The following is a 19,346-nucleotide window of genomic DNA, read 5'->3' as shown; positions in this document are numbered from 1 at the left end:
TCTGATGCCAGTTAATAACAAATAATCTTTGTTTGATGCATAATAATGTTCTCCACCTTATTAGTTTCAGATAAAAAACAATTTATCTTATAAAAGGACATAACCCAGCTTAATTACTTGTATTTTATGGATCTTATGCACTTATCTATAAAACTCATACACAAATCTATAAATCGCAAATGATCTGGAAATTGTGCGCTGCTGAATGTTTTCAGATCTCTGCCTTATAAATGCCTAATTAATGTCATTAACATATAAAAGATCACTAGTCAATGTCAAAATCCTTTACTTGAGAATGGTGAGGAAATATGTTTGTTTTTTTGATTAATCTGAAGCTACAAGAACTGCAGCAGAACTGTTTGAAATTTTGACCAGAACACTTTAAAGTGCCCATCGTCTGGTGTGCAGCACTGAAGAGTTGTAGAGTATCAGGTTGAACTCTCACTGCTGACTCTGGTTGAGACACATGCAATAAAATGCCCACAGCAAATACACCTAAACATTAAAAATCGAAATTTAAATGATAACTTCTACATGCAAAATAATTTTAAGTGTCTCAGTCATTATATACAGTACTGTATATAAGGACACAATAACTCAGTGTTTTTTTATGAATTGTTTATATTGTGTCAGAAAGTTAACTTTCTTAAAAGTTATAAATTATGATATTTTAGTCATCTTAAATTATCTATAGAGGACTACACCCTCAACAAACCTTTCTTCAAATGACAAATGTTCAAAAAAAAATGATCTTGCCCACTTTTGCCACATCTTCCTGTCATGTGGTTATTGGGTCGGTTTTCGAGTCACGAAAGCTTATTGTACCTGCATATAGGTAAATATAAACATTTCGATTTTCAACAGCAGGGGGAGTTAAATAGACAAGTGTTACCAAAACAACTGCACACTCTGGATTAAGCAAGGATAATTTAAACTGCTTAAATTTGTAATGTAAGATTTTTTTTTACATGCATATATATGTAGATTCAGGGGATTGACTCAAAGCCTGGAAGTGCGAGTGCCTGCCCGTGAGCAAAGAGGGCAGGTTTCTTTTTATTAGGGGCCACGCATTGAAGATGTTTAGTCCCTGATGTATTTTGTCCCTCTTAGTCATAAATGCAGCATATTGTTTTTCTACAGAGTATATAGCCTACTGTAATATTTCAGTTTTGCTTTCCTGATTATTAGTTCTATAATATAAGAATAAGGCTATCAGACCTTTTTATAAAAGGTTTTGCACCAATGAAATTAAAACCTTATGTTTTATGTCTGGAGGAATCATAAGTGGTAGGCTTGTTGTGGATGATAATAGAATCACTAAAAATCATACACACATACAAAAAGACAGGTTTTGATAAGAAGACAATGTCATTCGTTTTATTAGAGCTCATGTAGCGTGTCTGGACCGGTCACTCTCTCTCACACACACAAGGACCACACGACCACTTGATGAGATTCAGCACTGTAATTAAGGGAAATAATCAGTGGAGCAACGGGGCGACAGCTTCTCCCACTCTGGTACACACAGGATATTTTTTTGGGGAGAAGCGAAAATCATATGCGTCATCGGCCTCATACACAAGTAGACTGATATTATACAACAATGGAAAAAAATTATATAAATGTAAATCAATTGTACTACTTATAATATATAAATATCTCAGTTTTCTTATACATCAGATCAATATTCTTATTCTATTACAATAAATATATTACAGTAGTGTATAATATAATATAATTAGTACATTACAATAGTATATTAAATACAATATCTATATTACATTATTAACATATTCATTAATTCAAATATTTATACGATAATATCTTATAATAAAACAATTATAATACCATTTGTATGTACAAACCCATATTTCACACATTACGTATCAAAAATGGAATAAAACATGGGATATATTCAGCACCGTACCATATGCAGGCCGCACAAAGTGCGTCACAGACAGCATAAACAATTAAATCCGTTTCTTTCTCCCATAACACACGCTCTGTACCATATACATTCATTATCAGTCAACTAAATCTCTTTTCTTTTTGAAACAGAACTGATTGAACGACATACCTGTAATTAAGGGAAATAATCAGTGGAGCAACGGGGCGACAGCTTCTCCCACTCTGGTACACACTAAGCATACAATGCTAATTAGCTAGCGTCACGATGTACATCATTTAAATCAAATAACACATTAAACAATACATTTTAATCATAGCTAACAATTAAATGTTACTATATGTCAATCACATCCTTCCAGCAACAAATATACGTTTTAACAAGAAACATCACCATACCAGGATATTTTTTTGGGGAGAAGCGAAAATCATATGCGTCATCGGCCTCATACACAAGTAGACTGAGGCAATCGCATATCGTGCAAGAGGAAACCCCGCAGGTGTGTTCCACTGACAACGTTCCCTCCCCCAACAAATTCCCAAAGAAAAGTTCCGCTACTTTAGCGTTATTTTCACATAACTTGTGAACGATAATATAGGAACAAAATTTCGTGAAGTTCACTAAACCAAAAGTTCACTTTTTTTTTTTTTTTTTTTTTTTTTTTTTTTACAAATGTAGACAAATATAAAGCATTAATAAAACAATTTAAGAGAAGAAGAAAAAGATAAAGATAATACAAATACAGAAGGAAATAAACAAAAGTCAGATTAAATCAATAAATTTTTCACACCAGTTACACTCACAACAGCATTCAGATACAAGTACAACTAATAAACACATATAAGACAATATCACTTTATCATGTTATATCACAAAATTATTATTTAATACTGTAACCTCTAGCAGCTGAATACACTACATGTGTGCATGAGCTTCTTTCGTGTCTGTTTAAGTTTCTTCTGGGGAAAAGCAGTGCTGCGGAGCTTATCTCCTCTGGTGCACCCTAAAACCAACACCAAAGTACTCAATACACATAGATAAATAAATAAAACATAGGAGCGCAGCAATATAGTATATTTAAATTTTACCTCATTATCAAGAGATGAACAAAGCTTTTGTAATGGATGGGTTTCTGCAAAAAATATGAACTTTCTTTTTAGTTGCAGTATTCAGAGGTTTTTTTTTAAGATACATTTTATATGCCATGATATTTACACATTTTGATATGTTAATGTGCACATGTATGTTTTGCAGTAAGTACTGTAAAGTAATCAAATTTTGATTTTAATTTTAATCACATCTTAATAATAAAATCAACATTTCATCATATTTTACTGTGGAACATTATTTAAATTCAGGTGGATTTAATTTAATCTTTTGGACAGTTATATTTTTTAATTTTAAGTAATATAATCAGTGTCAGTTATGATCTAATAATCAACATTATCATAAAATATGGTCCGAGTATTCTTAAAATGCAAATGGCTTACCAGAAAATATTTCTTGTCGTTTTTGTGTCCTCTTGCACAGAAAGATAGCGATGATCACCAAGCACAATATATTTGTTGCTACCAAAATTTGGACCTTTAGGTCAGTCCAGGCGAACTCAGAAATTGGTTCTAAGATTTAAAAAAAGTCTAAATATTCAAACTGCAATTAAGAGGATTTGATGTATCATATATATATATATATATATATATATATATATATATATATATATATATATTTCTCACCTCCAATTTCAAGCCTACTTCCATTCCCAAACAGTATCTCTCCACACATGGCCACAGCACACTGAGGTTCCTCTTGGGGAGATTGTAGATACAAGACTGTGAATGGGAATCTCTCTCAGAGCTCTTCTTGCATTGATCATTGCTGTTTCCATGATTCCTGGATGTGTATCTCCTGATTCATGTCTAAACCAGTAGACGCTGTGATTTCCTACACATCTCTCAATGAGAACAGTGCAGTGAAGATTCACAGAGTCTCCTGGGTTAAACTCGTGTTCATTTACCCAAGTACTCGAGTCCACCGCAGACAAAAACTGCTTAATATGATGTTGTCTCGTATTTACCCCTGAAATGAGAAAACTTTAAGGATTATATATTATTACATTATATAGATTTTTATATATCGTTTTTGCTAGGTTTACTTACCTTTATAGTTTAAAAACAGCCCATTACTAAAAGTTATAAGATCATATTCATGGGTACCGCAGTAATAGATTCCGGTATCTGATGGCTTTAATTCTTTTATAATTAAAGCAAAATATTTTTACATTACAGCTGTCAATCTTTCATCGTTCTTGAAGTCTCCATAAAAGGTTGGTGTTAAAGCGTCAGCATAGAGAGTGAGGATGCATGTTGGAGCTTCTCCCAGAGATTGCTTGAACCAGAAGTAGTAGTTCCCGTGCTCTTCAGATATAAAGCACTCTAAAGTTATAGTTTCACCTGCATTGAAGGTCTCCAGGACTTTCTTTTGAACTTCTTTTGAAGCCTGAGAGGAGAAAAGCACAAGCAGGACCATCAGAGCAGATCAGAATAACAACTATTCATAAATATAAGGTAAGAATCAACTTTGCAGAACCAGTCTCTCTTCCAGAGCAAACACACCTGTCCTAAAGAGTAGAAAAAATATCAGAAGTTTAAGCATAGTTGAGGTCCTCTGTGCATTTGACAACATCTTATGGAGCGTTTGTTCGAAGTGTGGGTGTGAAACGCCTGGTTTAGAGGAGTCAAGCCTTGTCTTTCTGATTTAGATGATGTCTGGGTCTGATTGGCTGTTGTCATTTTTCCATTCAGGCTGTCTGACCCAAGACGTTTAGCATGTGGTGTGGCTTATCTTTTGTTCTTATGCTCACGATTGTGAATGATGTAATGATCGACTGGTAATATTCTCGTGAACTCTTATTTTCAGTAGTTTTTGTCCTTTTATTTTCTTTATTTCTTTGTTACACCAAGCTCAGATCCAAAAAACAGGTCCAGTGTTATTTGAGCAACCATATTGATATCCAGTGATTGTTTCAGTAACATCATACTCACAAAATGATGTTTACTGTATATAGTTTGTAGTCTAGAAGAACAATGTATTTATAGAAAACATTTGAATTTTATCATTGGTCTTATAGCTCATCCAGTCATGAACTATTCCTGATAATTTAGCCTGTTGTGGGTGTTGGATACACTTGCATGTTTTTTATGCCTACTCGATTATTTAAAGGGTTAGTTCACTCAAAAATGAAAATTCTGTCATTAATTACTCACCCTCATGCCGTTCCACACCCGTAAGACCTTCATTCATCTTCGGAACACAAATTAAGATATTTTTGTTGAAATCCGATGGCTCAGTGAGGCCTACATATCCAGCAATGACATTTCCTCTCTCAAGATCCATTAACGTACTAAAAACATATTTAAATCAGTTCATGTGAGTACAGTGGTTCAATATTAATATTATAAAGCGACGAGAATATTTTTGTTGCGCCAAAAAAACTAAATAATGACTTACATAGTGATGGCCAATTTCAAAACACTGCTTCCTGAAGCTTCGGAGCATAATGAATCAACGTGTCGAATCAGCTGTTCGGAGCGCCAAAGTCACGTGATTTCAGCAGTTTGACGGTTTGACATGCGATCCGAATCATGATTCGACACGCTGATTCATAACACTACGAAGCTTCAGGAAGCAGTGTTTTGAAATCGGCCATCACTATATAAGTCGTTATTTTGTTTTTTCAACAAAAATATCTTAATTTGTGTTCCGAAGATTAACGAAGGTCTTACAGATGTGGAACGGCATGAGGGTGAGTAATTAAAGACATTATTTTCATTTTTGGGTGAACTAACCCTTTAACCCCAAAACATGTCCACTACCATGACAACCAACAATATTATTTTGTAAAACATCAACTACTACTGCCCCCTATGTGCAGTCAATAGAAATACACAGGCCTGCATCACATCCCTTTTGTCAAACTGTTACAGCACACCTTATTATATTATAATTATAAACAACACCTTTATTCTTGCAAACTTTATGGTCATGTAGTAGTTTACTATGTGTTGATTTTAGTCATGATTTTAAGGGATTAAAAACAGCATTTGTTGAATGCAAACAAATATTTACATTTGATATTAGAAATGGGCTTTTGTAAGAATTTTGCGTTGAGAAATACAGAATGAACTTCTGTCAGCTGCACCTTCAGATCCAGAGCATCTAGTTAAATGATCTGTTAGCATGTTAAAGTACAATAACCTGTTTGTATGTGACATATTTTGAACCACTGTGAAAAAATAACATATGCATGACGATTCAGTATAATATTAAAGTTCTTGAATAATCACTTCTTGTGCTGGATTGGTAGGTAATACTCTAAACATGGCCGGATCACAGTTGTCTGCGCTTTGCTTTGATGCTTGGGTTTCACTGCAATAAGATGATATATGGAAACTTTTACCCACAGAGATCTAAGCGTGCTTAAGGCTGTTTGTTTGTTCAATGTTACTTTCAGAAACAAACTGCAACCCCTGAGCGCTGTGGGTTAAATTCATTGTCTTATACATATATATATATATGTATATATATATATATATATATTTAGTGGCATAAGTCTGTTTCTGAAACCATTAGTCAACATGTGAAAGGAACTAACGTGTGGTATGCATGCAGTTGCAGGCTTTAACAGTGCTTTGCGAAAAAGATTGCATTGACATTGAGCCTTCAACATAGTACTATATATTAAAGCACAATATGACACTTCTATGACCTTACATAGAAGTGAAGGAATCAAGTATCATTGCTGCACAGTGGTAAACTGATTATGCATTAAGAGAAATATTGTTGAAATGTCCGTAAAAATAGAAGCCAGTGTACTGTAAATATGAAGTATGAATTTTACGTATTGATTTTTCACAGGTGTTTACCTGTTTTTTGAATTCTGCATTGCATTGTGTTGTGTTTAGGGTAAATGAGCTTGGACAATTTTTCAAAGTTGCATTTGATGTTTTTTAGCTGAATCGAAAAGACACCCGGTCATCAGAATGCAGCTGCAGCACAACAACATTAACATACTCTGAAAGCCAACAGAAATCAATTTAATTTACAAACTTCAAAAAAAAGGAATGCAATGATGTGGAAGTTTCAAATTTCAATATTTTATTCAGAATACAACATAGATAACATATCAAAATGTTTAAACTGAGAAAATGTATCATTTTAAGGGAAAAATAAGTTGATTTTAAATTTCATGGCATCAACACATCTCAAAAAAGTTGGGATAAGGCCATGTTTACCACTGTGTGGCATCCCCTCTTCTTTTTATAACAGTCTGCAAACGTCTGGGGACTGAGGAGACAAGTTGCTCAAGTTTAGGAATAGGAATGTTGTCCCATTCTTGTCTAATACAGGCTTCTAGTTGCTCAACTGTCTTAGGTCTTCTTTGTCGCATCTTCCTCTTTATGATGCACCAAATGTTTTCTATGTGTGAAAGATCTGGACTGCAGGCTGGCCATTTCAGTACCCGGATCCTTCTTCTACGCAGCCATGATGTTGTAATTGATGCAGTATGTGGTCTGGCATTGTCATGTTGGAAAATGCAAGGTCTTCCCTGAAAGAGACGACGTCTGGATGGGAACATATGTTGTTCTAGAACTTGGATATACCTTTCAGCATTGATGGTGCCTTTCCAGATTTGTAAGCTGCCCATGCCACACGCACTCATACAACCCCATACCATCAGAGACGCAGGCTTCTGAACTGAGCGCTGACAACAACTTGGGTTGTCCTTGTCCTCTTTAGTCCGGATGACATGGCGTCCCAGTTTTCCAAAAAGAACTTCAAATTTTGATTCGTCTGACCACAGAACAGTTTTCCACTTTGCCACAGTCCATTTCAAATGAGCCTTCGCCCAGAGAAAACGTCTGCGCTTCTGGATCATGTTTAGATATGGCTTCTTTTTTGACCTATAGAGTTTTAGCCGGCAACGGCGAATGGCACGGTGGATTGTGTTCACCAACAGTGTTTTCTGGAAGTATTCCTGAGCCCATGTTGTGATTTCCATTACAGTAGCATTCCTCTATGTGATGCAGTGCCGTCTAAGGGCCCGAAGATCATGGGCATCCAGTATGGTTTTCCGGCCTTGACCCTTACGCACAGAGATTGTTCCAGATTCTCTGAATCTTTGGATGATATTATGCACTGTAGATGGTGATAACTTCAAACTCTTTGCAATTTTTCTCTGAGAAACTCCTTTCTGATATTGCTCCACTATTTTTCGCGCAGCATTGGGGGAATTGGTGATCCTCTGCCCATCTTGACTTTTGAGAGACACTGCTACTCTGAGAGGCTCTTTTTATACCCAATCATGTTGCCAATTGACCTAATAAGTTGCAAATTGGTCCTCCAGCTGTTCTTTATATGTACATTTAACTTTTCCGGCCTCTTATTGCTACCTGTCCCAACTTTTTTGGAATGTGTAGCTCTCATGAAATCCAAAATGAGCCAATATTTGGCATGACATTTCAAAATGTCTTACTTTCAACATTTGATATGTTATCTATTTTCTATTGTGAAATAAAATATAAGTTCATGAGATTTGTAAATTATTGCATTCCTTTTTTATTCACAATTTGTACAGTGTCCCAACTTTTTTGGAATTGGGTTTGTAATTGTTTTTTAGTTAAAACAAGGCCGTCAATACACTGCATCTGAATACAAGCAGGTAAGTTATATACATCGTGGTCTTGAATTTAGTGTCGTAATTAATTTAACTTCTCTTTTATTATTATTAGTACCATCAGCATGGGGTGTTTTGGCAGGTAATTAATACACAATAATAATAATAAAAGCAATTTAAAGGACTTTTCTGATGTCATTTTACCTCTTAACCCCAAATTCTTTACACATTTCAACTTCAGTATGCAAAAAAAAAAAAAAAAAAGTACATTTAAGAATATTTTTGGGGTGGGGGTGCTTTGGGAATTTTTCATTTCCGACAAAGATCAGCATTTTATTTATTTATTTATTTTTTTTGTATTTTCAAGTACATATTTTTATTTTTTATTTTATTGTCATCTGTGGCTTGTCACCTCACTTCTAAACAAGGGGTATTTTGTTTGTGGTTATGGAAAGTAGTGTGAAAGGTATGTAGTGTGAATGGTGTTTGTGTGGTTTAGCTGCAGTGAGGGGTGTGAGAGATGAGCCAAGGGTCAGTCTGCTGAGTGGAAAACAGTCAAACTGTGATGCACTTGTGTGCTGACAGGTGCACCCACTGGCACAAAGACATTTAAGAAAACTTTTTTTTAATTTTTTTTTTTACTTGTCATTTTTAAATGTCATTTATATAGATCAGTGGTCTACACACATCACACAATGTTTTGTTTTAAAAGCATGTTCTGCTAATTGTCATGAGCAATATTATAAAAATGTTCATCAATAAACTGTTGCTGCTCACAAATTGTTGTGAAAGATATAACTATAACAATTTATGTTTTGAAGTGTATATTTTCAGCTTTGTAATCTGGTCCGCTGAAGTTCCCCTCAGCACGTCTCATTCTACACTGAGCAGCTTCTTCCTGTCAGGGTCTGTATAGGAAATGATATCATTCACAACCCCTGCCTCTTCTGTAAGGGCCTAGTTTTATCTTCATGATACATATATAAACAGATCTAAATTACATTCAAATTAGAACATTGTTTCATAATTTTAATAGCATCAAAAATACTACACATTGCAAAGCCCACATACACTTTAAATTTATGGCATAAGCAATAGCGTATAAATATTAAGAGTCTTGATGAAAATATAGCTTGTAAACATAACAGTATGCTACAGTATTTGACCATGTGTCATTTTTAGACTATCTAGTAGCAGAATACACAACATCTATATCCTCAGCATGTCTGGCTGCTCTTCTGGTTTTCTGTTTGGAGAACTGTAGAGCAGCATACAACGTTGAATGAGGCTCCTGCAAAACATCCAAAGGCGCTTTTAACGACAGAATGTTTTGTTTTTTCTAAGTAATAATTAAAAATTGTACGCTACAGAAGAAATCAGATAAGCAAAACAATGAAGAAACAAGGGTTTTATATAAAAACAGACTTAATAGCATCAGACTACATTCTCTGGTGTTAGGATTTATAATTCATTTCTGATTCCGATATTGGGGACAGTTGGGAAATAGTCAGGGTATGTGGGATTTTTTTTCTCTAGCTGTTATTGCTGCTGGTTTGTACCCCACACATAAAGAATGCAAAATAAAATGTTTCATTTTATTTATTTTTACTTTTAAGAATTAACCAAATTTAGTTTCACTAAGACAGAGCGATACTCAAGAGTTGGATTATCTAAAAAAGATGCAGACTGCATGGTTGAAATCTTTCTGTGACAATCCAGCTCTTGAGCAGAATATCACCAGCGGGCCTACTTCTCTTCTCTGTCTTTACTCTAATCATGGTTAAAACAGAAAACAGAAGTAGGCGCACAGGCTGTATGCCAAAGAATCTCAAGAAACATACCATATTTCACCTGAAGAATGTTAGACATAAAAGGAATATTGCATAACACTGATATTAGAAAAGTTATTTTATAGTTTATAATTATTGTCATTATAACTTCTTTAAGTAGCAGAGATTTACATATTTAAATATTTTTGTACACCAGTCGACCTCTTTAATTTCTGTATTCTGTTCAAGAATTTTTGCCAATAGAATTTAAGTTTACCTCATGATGCTGTGTGACATGGCGATCAGCGTCTGCAACAACAGAAAAAAGAGATTGCTGTTTTTCCTTTTTCATTAGAGTTGTGTTTTCAATTATAATTTATGTTAAAGATACTTGCTGTTTTTTTTATTAACTTATTACTCATTAAATTGTATCACATAACCTTGTAAAATTATTTCACTACACAGTTGTTTGCCAAATATCCGTACAGCAGAGTAAATCTCTTGAACTAAATAGTTGTACTGTTACCTTTTCCCTGTGTTTTTCTGTTCCGTATCTTAGTGATGATTATTAAGACCAGAATGATGATGAGAATAACAATAATAACACCAAAAATAAAAGTCAGTTTATAAAAGATGTTTTCAGAACAGTCTCGTGTAGAAATCGGGCTCTCCTTGAGATCTGTTAAAAGTAAATCACATTTTACTCTAACAAAATACCGTTTAGATAAAAGCATTATGGTAAATGAATGTTATGAGTACTTAAAATTCACCTTTATTTGAAATTTCTGTTTCATTTTGCAGTGGTGTAACACATTCACTCTCTGCACAATAAATGAAGTGATCTGGAAATAATAAGGATGAACGTCTGTACTTTGGAAAAAATCATGTATTTTTTATATTTTTCTCCTAGACATTCAGCAAGAAATTCCTCTATAATAGTGGTATTGATAAAGACAGATTACCTTTAATGTCTAGATGTGTTCCATTACCAAATGTGATCACCCAAGAAGAGTCCCAGCCACAGTAGTACAGACCAGAATCAGAAATATTCACATTTATAATCCTTAGGGAGGTGTTTTTGGTGTGTAGAGACATCACCAGACGGTTTGGTTGAAAACCATTTAAATATTTTATTTGTAGTTCCTTAAGCTGGTAGGTTATCATCACGTATACAATGCTAAGAGGTACAGCACTGTTTGTTTGCTTGAACCAGTGTATGTACTCTGCAGTGTCTGCTGTGTGTTGACACCAAATAGTAACATTATCTCCTGGTCGAGCTGACATATTAGCTGTCTGAGATGATTTGACAACCGTAAGCAAACCTAAAAAACCCAGAGATGAATAAATATTTTTATTTTTTTTAATTTAACATATAAGAAATGCATATTACATACAAGACAATACTGTCCCAAAAACACACCTAATGTTTGCTAAAATTGAATTAATAATTCCTATCTTGTATGATTGAAGCAATTATAGTGCAGTGATGCTTACCCGTGCCACAGATCAACAGCGCTGAAATTATATAAACCATCACTGTACTGAATCAGACTAGAACCAATGAGGAAATTAAGATGAGGAAATCAATGTGCTTTATTTATATGAGGGGGTGTGGCTTATGCAAACATCCAAACTATGACAAACCTGTCAATCAACAGACAACTCCACAGCTCATATTGCCAGTTCAAAACAAGTAGTATCATTATTGATCAGATATATTTAGATGAATGTGATGTTTTGTTTACTGCTTTAGCTCCCCATGTAGTTTCCCCATAGCACTTTTGAGAATACATTTTTCCAAAGCATCTTTGACACTTATGTATCTTTAAACATGTCTTTAATTGATCGTTTCTAAATTACTTTAGAGACATGATACATTTTACCTGGCTCACAAATTGCTAAACTTGATTTTACCCTGATTTTAATTCTCTGAAGGCCCAGGGATGAAGCATGTGATACTCGGAAGGAACCTCAGTTTTCTGCCTAACCATTTGACCTCCAATATAATTACATTTCTAAAAAAATAAACTGATATTATTCAGGTGTTAATAGGTCTTTGAGGTTGTTTTATGTTTCAAGTAGTGTCAGTATACACAGCAGTTGAGTACTCGTCATGTCTTCCTGCTGTTTTGGGTCTCTTGTTTTTGAAATGCACCGCAGCATATTCTACTGAGTCATCTTCCTGCAAAGAAGCAGAAATGTCTTTCAAGATTCTAATCCAAGTCATTATATGACATCTTAGATTTTATTCTCAAGCCTCTGTTCTCCTCTTTCTTTGCCCAAAATAATTTCTACAACCTTAACAGCCAACAGAATTAGAAATAATAATGTTCAATCAGAATCATATTTTTTTCTCTCTAATGCTTCAAATACACTGTTGACATTTCCAAAAAAAAAAAAAAAAAAAAAAAAACAACACACACAACAACACACACTTTACTAAATGTATTCAATGTATTGTCAGCAAAGTCAAAAGCATGTCTACCCAACAGGGAGAAGCATAGCAGTGATTAATTTAAAATCAATTTATTAATTTCATCTTCTTTACAAAAATGTCAAAGAAACCAGTGTGATCTGGGAGAACTTCAGTTTCTCATTAAGAATACAAAAAAAAAAAGAAAAAAAAGAAAAAGTGATTTAAAAAAAAAAAAAAAAAAAAATCAGAACAAAGACAAAGAGATTGTTCTCATTTCTACTTTGAGAAATTGATTTTTTATTTTTTTTTTATTTCTCCCTCTGTGATTTTACCTTGTCATCATGCTGTTGTGTTTGACGTTCAGCGACTACCACGAAGAGAGAGAGAGAAAAAAAAAAAATCATTTACTGTTAAGATAGAGAGAATTTTTAAAAAATATTCTTTCCACATTTGTGATTAACATTTAAATGTGTGATTACATTTGTGATTGATCTGTTACCTTTTTTAAGCTTCTGCCTTTTGTGTTCCTTGATAATAGCCATAATTAGAGGAATAATACATATAAAAACAATGATGCAACCAAATAGGAGTGTCAATGTGAAAAAGATGTCTCTAGAACACTCCTTAGTACTAGACGAAGAAGATTTCTCATCATCTGTAAGAGAAAAAAAAAAAAACAAAGTGGATATTTCAATGAAACATTTTAGGTGATGCCACAAAGAGCTCATTATTTCTACAGTTTATATGAGACAGTAAAAAATAAACAACCTTTACATATTTAACACCTGCAGATTCAATAAAGCATAGAAAGTAAAATCATACCCTTTTTTGAGGTTCTTGTGTCATTTTTCTCTGATGTGACATTCTTTTCTGAATGGTTAAAAATAGTTGAAGAGTCATTGTGGCATTTACTGTCTGTGGTGTTTTTCAAAATGTTCCATTTATGGCAAAGTTAGAAAAAAAAAAAAAAAAGAGAATTAAGCATTATATGAAAATTACAGTATAGTGAGAGAGCTTCAAAAATATTACCTTTCACTTCAAGCCTAGTTCCATTGCCAAATTTCGTGTGAAATCCCGTAGCTCCACAAAAATAGAAGCCAGAATCAGAAATATTTGCATACTTAATTGTTAAGGTCGTGTTTTTGCTGAACAAATTCATGACCAGGTGCTGTTTTGTAAAACCATTGAAATAACTTGGCTCTACCTTCTGAAGGCTTTCGGTATATAACATGCGCACAATAGGAATTGGTACATCACCGTCAGTTTGTTTGAACCAGTACAGGTGTCCAGAAACCTGGATATCATGTGCACACCACATAGTGACACTTTGTCCTGGCTGAGCCTGTGTGCTTGCTGTAGAAAATGTTACTTGGAGAAAACCTTAAAAACATAAAATAAAATAAATAAAAACATAGCACACCACAAAACACTTTTACATTAAATTCTCTCTCCCCAAAAACAGATTTCATTACATGTCTTCCATCATAGAATTGTAGTTAGTAGATAATTCTTACCCGTCCCAAAGAGCAATAATGCTGCAGTTGAAATAAGTAACATTTCTGCACTGAGTCAAACCAGAGCTGAAGAGGAAATTAAGTGGGCGATATCAATGCGTTTTATATATAAGAAGGAGGGAGTGGCTTTTCACAGAAAAATATGGTAGACCTGCCCATGAAAATGCCAGTCAGGGTCAGACAGATATAGAGCTGCGACAGAAGAAATCTTTAGAACATAATCAAATACAAAATATGTACACATGAAAGCACCATTACACTACTCTGTTTAGTCCTTGTTTATTCAGTGCTCTGACAATGTTTGGCTTGGCATTTCCTGAATGAATTAGATCAGCAAATGGTGAAATATATAGGCCTATTAATGATTTTTGTAGCCTAGTAATTTTAACATCTTTTTTCTGTTGTATTAATAAATGATAGTAGACTTATGTAACTATTTGGTTACTCATTTGCCTAAAGAAACCTACTGTGTACCGTATAGACCAGGTTGCAAGCCTGCTGAACTACATGTGATGTTACACTCATTGATATGCATTGGGCTTATAGCAGCATGTGAGCCTACAGATGCCCTTTGCAATTCAAATGAAAGTACTCTTTTCAGTGAGTATGCATTACATGTTAATTATTTGTCTCAGCATTTTTATTTGCACTTATTTTTGTATTAAACCATTGTAAAACAAGTGTGGGTCAAAAGTTAAAACATCGTATATGGCCGGTTTCACAGACAAGGCTTAGCCTAGTCCCAGACTAAGATGCATGTTTGAGCTGTCTTAAAGCAGACATCAGATACATTTTACATGGTGTTTGCATATAAATGTATCTTAGCATTGTGTGAATACAACCACCCTACAATATCATATCATACTTCTGGAGAATGGGTATCCGATGTCCCCTTTAACTGAAAGCAACTTGCACTGACATATCTTAAAATATATCCGTGCCATTGTTTTGTCTCAAGATGCACACAGTAATATTTTTTTCTAAGGCCTGTTTATAAAATCTACTTAAATGTCCTAATTGAACTAAGGCCTAATCCTGGCTTGATCTAAGCCCTGTCTGTGAAACCAGGCCATAATTAGTAAGTCTGAGTAGATTGCCATCCCTCACTGTAGCCCCCTAGTGGTTTTCACAATCTTAGCCAGCACCCTCATTTTGAAAAACAAAAACACTTTGCTGAATGGTGGGTGGGTCTAGATTGCTCACTTGGTTGATAAGTTGAGATTGATGACAGAGTCTTGAAATCAAAAATGCTAATGAAAAATGCTTCCTATAAAACCTGCAGAATGCTTTGTGCCACTAAAGGACTAACATGTAAGATATAAGAAACCCTGTTGATAGTTGATAGACTAATTCAACTAATTCAATTATCATAATTTTGTATGACTGAGATGATGTTAAAGTCAACATGAAATCAAAAATGGAATATTGCAATATTTAAATGGTTTATCCATGCACATCATTATTTTAAAAATAAATAATAATAATAATAATAATAATAATAATACTGTGCTATCATAATCTTTGATCAAAATAACTCCCCTTTTAGCAACATCTTCTCTTCTTTGATTATATGTTTTTTCGGTTCAAGGGTGGGACAACCTGTCACTCATATGAGATCGACCAATAGCAAACCACGACCATCCAGTCAATTCCCAATGGACAAAATCAAGTCCCACCCTACATTTTTTCTTATTTGAGAAGCCATTTCACTCAGATATATGTCAAAATAGGGAAGAAAAGACGATTACAACTTCTGTTTCATGCCGACGTTAAAGGTTGCAAAAAGTTAAGAAAACCCTTGGTTATAATTGTGGAACAAGGAACTTTTGCAGGACATAACTTTATTGAATACAGTAAGTACAATAAGAAACCTTTCACATTATCATATTATATAGTCACAGTTAATGCCATGAAGCTGTCAGACATCACACCAGTGAGTTTTCATACTGAAATTTGAATTACTCAAGTGACGATGTTTTAGGCTATTCCAAAGGATATAAGGAATTTTGGCAAATGTCTGTTTGAGTTATTAAAAGTCAGTTCACTCAAAGAAACTGTAGGCCCTACTACACAGGTGTTTATGGCAGATGGCGCACTTGTGGTCTTGTGATGCACGTGTGAGTGTGCCTGTGAAGCCACAAGGCTATAGGACTAGTGCATGTCAGTGTGGTCATTATCATAGCCGTTTAATTCAATTCTTCATTAAAGTTTTAATGTAGCCTCTTAAAAGTAGCCTTAATTAATATCAGACCCACCTGACAATATTGCTGAGAAATGCTTGTCATTCGCACATTTACACACTGTTAGATCGCAATTTTGATGACTGCACACTTTTGTGATCACATGTTTATTTCTCTTCATCATCACACTTACTTAGAACTCATGACCAGCAGAAAACCACAACTAGCACACACCGCCTTTATGTCTTTACATTTTTATAAATAATTTTCACTAAACAGTTCATTTATAACCTTTTTTTTAAATTGCATCTGTAAATGGTCTTTACATATGTGGCTACCCAGATAGCAAGGTGACATTGATTCAACGTTGATTCAAGGTTGGTCTGCTATCTGGGTTGATGGAGTGGGTTATAATTTTCTTACTAGACATAACATAAGATTTTGTAAATTAAGATAAAAATCCTAATGTCACGGTTAGGCAGAGGTGTGGTAGAGAGGATGAATGCAAAAATATTTTATTAACAGGATTTACCAAAACCATAGTCAAACTAAATGTCAGCTTGATTCGAAAAAAGAGAGCTGAAACACAGGCATATAAATACTGAGATCAAACAAAGATGGGATTAACACAGGTGTAGCAAATGAGAGAACTGATGAGTAACCATAGTAACAAACAAGTTTGAAATGAGTAACCAAGGAGACAAATGGGAACAAAAAAGACAGAGTGAAAACGAAACCAAAATGAGCATAACTGTGACATTACACGCCCCTTCCAGAAGGGGCGTCTACGTGTCGTAAACAGAGTCCAACAGAGGGGGAGGGCGGGTGCTCTGGAAAAAGACGAGGGACCAGTGAATGACTGGAGAATAGAGGAGATGATGGCAGAAGAAACCAAGGTGGCAATGATTGTGGGAAGAGCAAGGGAGGATCCAGGAGCAGGAGTAGCCAGGTGGTGACCCAGACAACACCCCATGGCGGAGCTGATAGAGGGAGGAGCCATGGTGGAGGCTTGGCTGACGACATCCGGGTAATGACTGATGGAGTTGAAGCCGATGGAAATGGAGCCCTGGGTGCAGACGGAGAGGAGATGGGACTGAGCGACACTGATGGTTCTGGAGACTAAGGCGGAGCCACAGTGAGTGGAGCCAGAGTACCAGAAGACTGAGGTGTATCCAGGTGCGACTGAGGTGGAGCCGGAGGGAAGGCGGAGTCAGACTGAGCCAAAGGGGTGGAGAGACGGAGCGCAGCGGGATAGCTCGTAAGTGTATGCCGCAGGCAGGGTGACGTCTCACCAAGACGGAGCCGGAGGGATGAGAGAGCCCAGTGGAGCCATAAGGACGATAGTCTCTGGTGGAGCCGGTGGAGGGAGAAGCCAAGGCGAAGCCGACAGGTCGAGATGGAGTGACAGGATCAGTGGCTGGAAGCGGAGCCATGAGATCCTCTTGACTAGGCGGAGCTAGAGACCGGAAGATCAAGGAAAATCCACACAGCATTAGGTTAGGGGAGAAGACGAGGGGCTGAAGGAAACCAGCAAAGGTGGGGCCTTTTGATGCTCCAGGAGATCAGCATCCTACAGAACTTCACGTTCAAGGCTGTTGAAACAGATTCCGGCTCCTTTCCCCACTGCATTGTTACCTAGCACATCCAGTGGAAGACGTCACATGGAACGTAAAATATCACTTAACCAAACCTCTTTCCAGAGACTTTGGGATTGTTGTACATTTATCAGTATATGATTTTCTAATTTACATTAGATGTTATATATCTGATGCCAGTTAATGACAAATAATCTTTGTTTGATGCATAATAATGTTCTCCACCTTATTAGTTTCAGATAAAAAACAATTTATCTTATAAGATGACGTAACCCAGCTTAATTACTTGTATTTTATGGATCTTATGCACTTATCTATAAAACTCATACACAAATCTATAAATCGCAAATGATCTGGAAATTGTGCGCTGCTGAATGTTTTCAGATCTCTGTTAATTAATGTCATTAACATATAAAAGATCACTAGTTAATGTCCAAATCCTTTACTTGAGAATGGTGAGGAAATATGTTTTTTTTTTTTTTTTTTTGATTAATCTGAAGCTACAAGAACTGGAGCAGATCTGTTTGAAATTTTGACCAGAACACTTTAAAGTGCCCATCGTCTGGTGTGCAGCACTGAAGAGTTGTAGAGTATCAGGTTGAACTCTCACTGCTGACTCTGGTTGAGACACATGCAATAAAATGCCCACAGCAAATACACCTAAACATTAAAAATCGAAATTTAAACGATAACTTCTACATGCAAAATAATTTTAAGCATCTCAGTATATAGTACTGTACTGTATATAAGGACAGGAGTGTTTTTTTATGAATTGTTTATTGTGTCAGAAAGTTAACTTAGTCATAAATTATGATATTTTAGTCATCTTAAATTATCTGTAGAGGACTACACCCTCAACAAACCTTTCTTCAAATGACAAATGTTCAAAAACAAAACAAAAAAATCTTGCCCACTTTTGCCACATCTTCCTGTCTTGTGGTTATTGGGTCGGTTTTCGAGTCGCGAAAGCTTATTGTACCTGCATATAGGTAATTTTTTTTAAGAATACATATCACTAAGTTCCAATGTTTAGCTAAGAAATGTACGTTTTATTACTTATTTGGGTTACACTTTATTTTGATAGTACACTTTAGACACTCTACTAACTCTTTGCAACCGTGTCAACTAACTCTCTGGAGGATTAGTAGACTGTTAGTTTAGGGTTAGGGTTAGGAGAATAAGTTGTGTTACGATCCTCAGCATCTGTGTTCCTGTGTGGGTTGTTGTTCTGTATGTGTGTGCAAGGATTGTTTGCTGACGGAGGAACCTGATTGGTGGACCTGCTGATGCGCT

The 19,346-nt window shown here is 35.3% G+C and overlaps 2 protein-coding genes and 1 gene segment (V, D, J or C); all 3 read right to left on the bottom strand.

The window, feature by feature from the left end:
• Nucleotides 1–9,198: 9,198 nt before the first annotated feature.
• Nucleotides 9,199–19,346, bottom strand: part of LOC127516125 (uncharacterized) — a 34,294-nt gene continuing 24,146 nt past the window's right edge. For 2 of the 4 annotated variants that reach the window (XM_051900466.1, XM_051900462.1), the window contains 2 exons: nucleotides 10,626–10,657; nucleotides 9,199–9,870 (listed from right to left, as the gene is read on the bottom strand). In XM_051900466.1, coding sequence (XP_051756426.1) covers nucleotides 9,763–9,870; nucleotides 10,626–10,657 — 140 coding nt within the window. In that variant the 3' untranslated portion in view covers nucleotides 9,199–9,762. Of the gene's footprint in view, nucleotides 9,871–10,625; nucleotides 10,658–10,874; nucleotides 11,028–11,118; nucleotides 11,191–19,346 lie in introns of all 4 variants that reach the window. The other 2 variants (XM_051900465.1, XM_051900463.1) reach the window with 2 other exon arrangements.
• LOC127516123 (uncharacterized) lies at nucleotides 11,918–14,451 on the bottom strand. The gene is made up of 6 exons (XM_051900458.1): nucleotides 14,279–14,451; nucleotides 13,794–14,144; nucleotides 13,587–13,679; nucleotides 13,264–13,419; nucleotides 13,097–13,131; nucleotides 11,918–12,530 (listed from the first exon to the last, which is right to left on the bottom strand). Exons 1-6 carry the CDS (start codon nucleotides 14,319–14,321, stop codon nucleotides 12,423–12,425), a joined length of 786 nt encoding a protein of 261 aa, XP_051756418.1. The 5' UTR covers nucleotides 14,322–14,451; the 3' UTR covers nucleotides 11,918–12,422.
• LOC127516121 (Ig kappa chain V-IV region S107B-like) overlaps nucleotides 11,918–19,346 on the bottom strand; it is a 34,807-nt gene continuing 27,378 nt past the window's right edge. The window contains exon 7 of the V gene segment in view: nucleotides 11,918–11,992.

The sequence above is a fragment of the Ctenopharyngodon idella genome, chromosome 7 (genome assembly GCF_019924925.1).
Source record: "Ctenopharyngodon idella isolate HZGC_01 chromosome 7, HZGC01, whole genome shotgun sequence".
Lineage (NCBI taxonomy): Eukaryota > Metazoa > Chordata > Actinopteri > Cypriniformes > Xenocyprididae > Ctenopharyngodon > Ctenopharyngodon idella.
The sequence above is the reverse complement of the archived record's forward strand: the minus strand, read 5'-3'. Positions and strand labels throughout refer to the sequence as shown.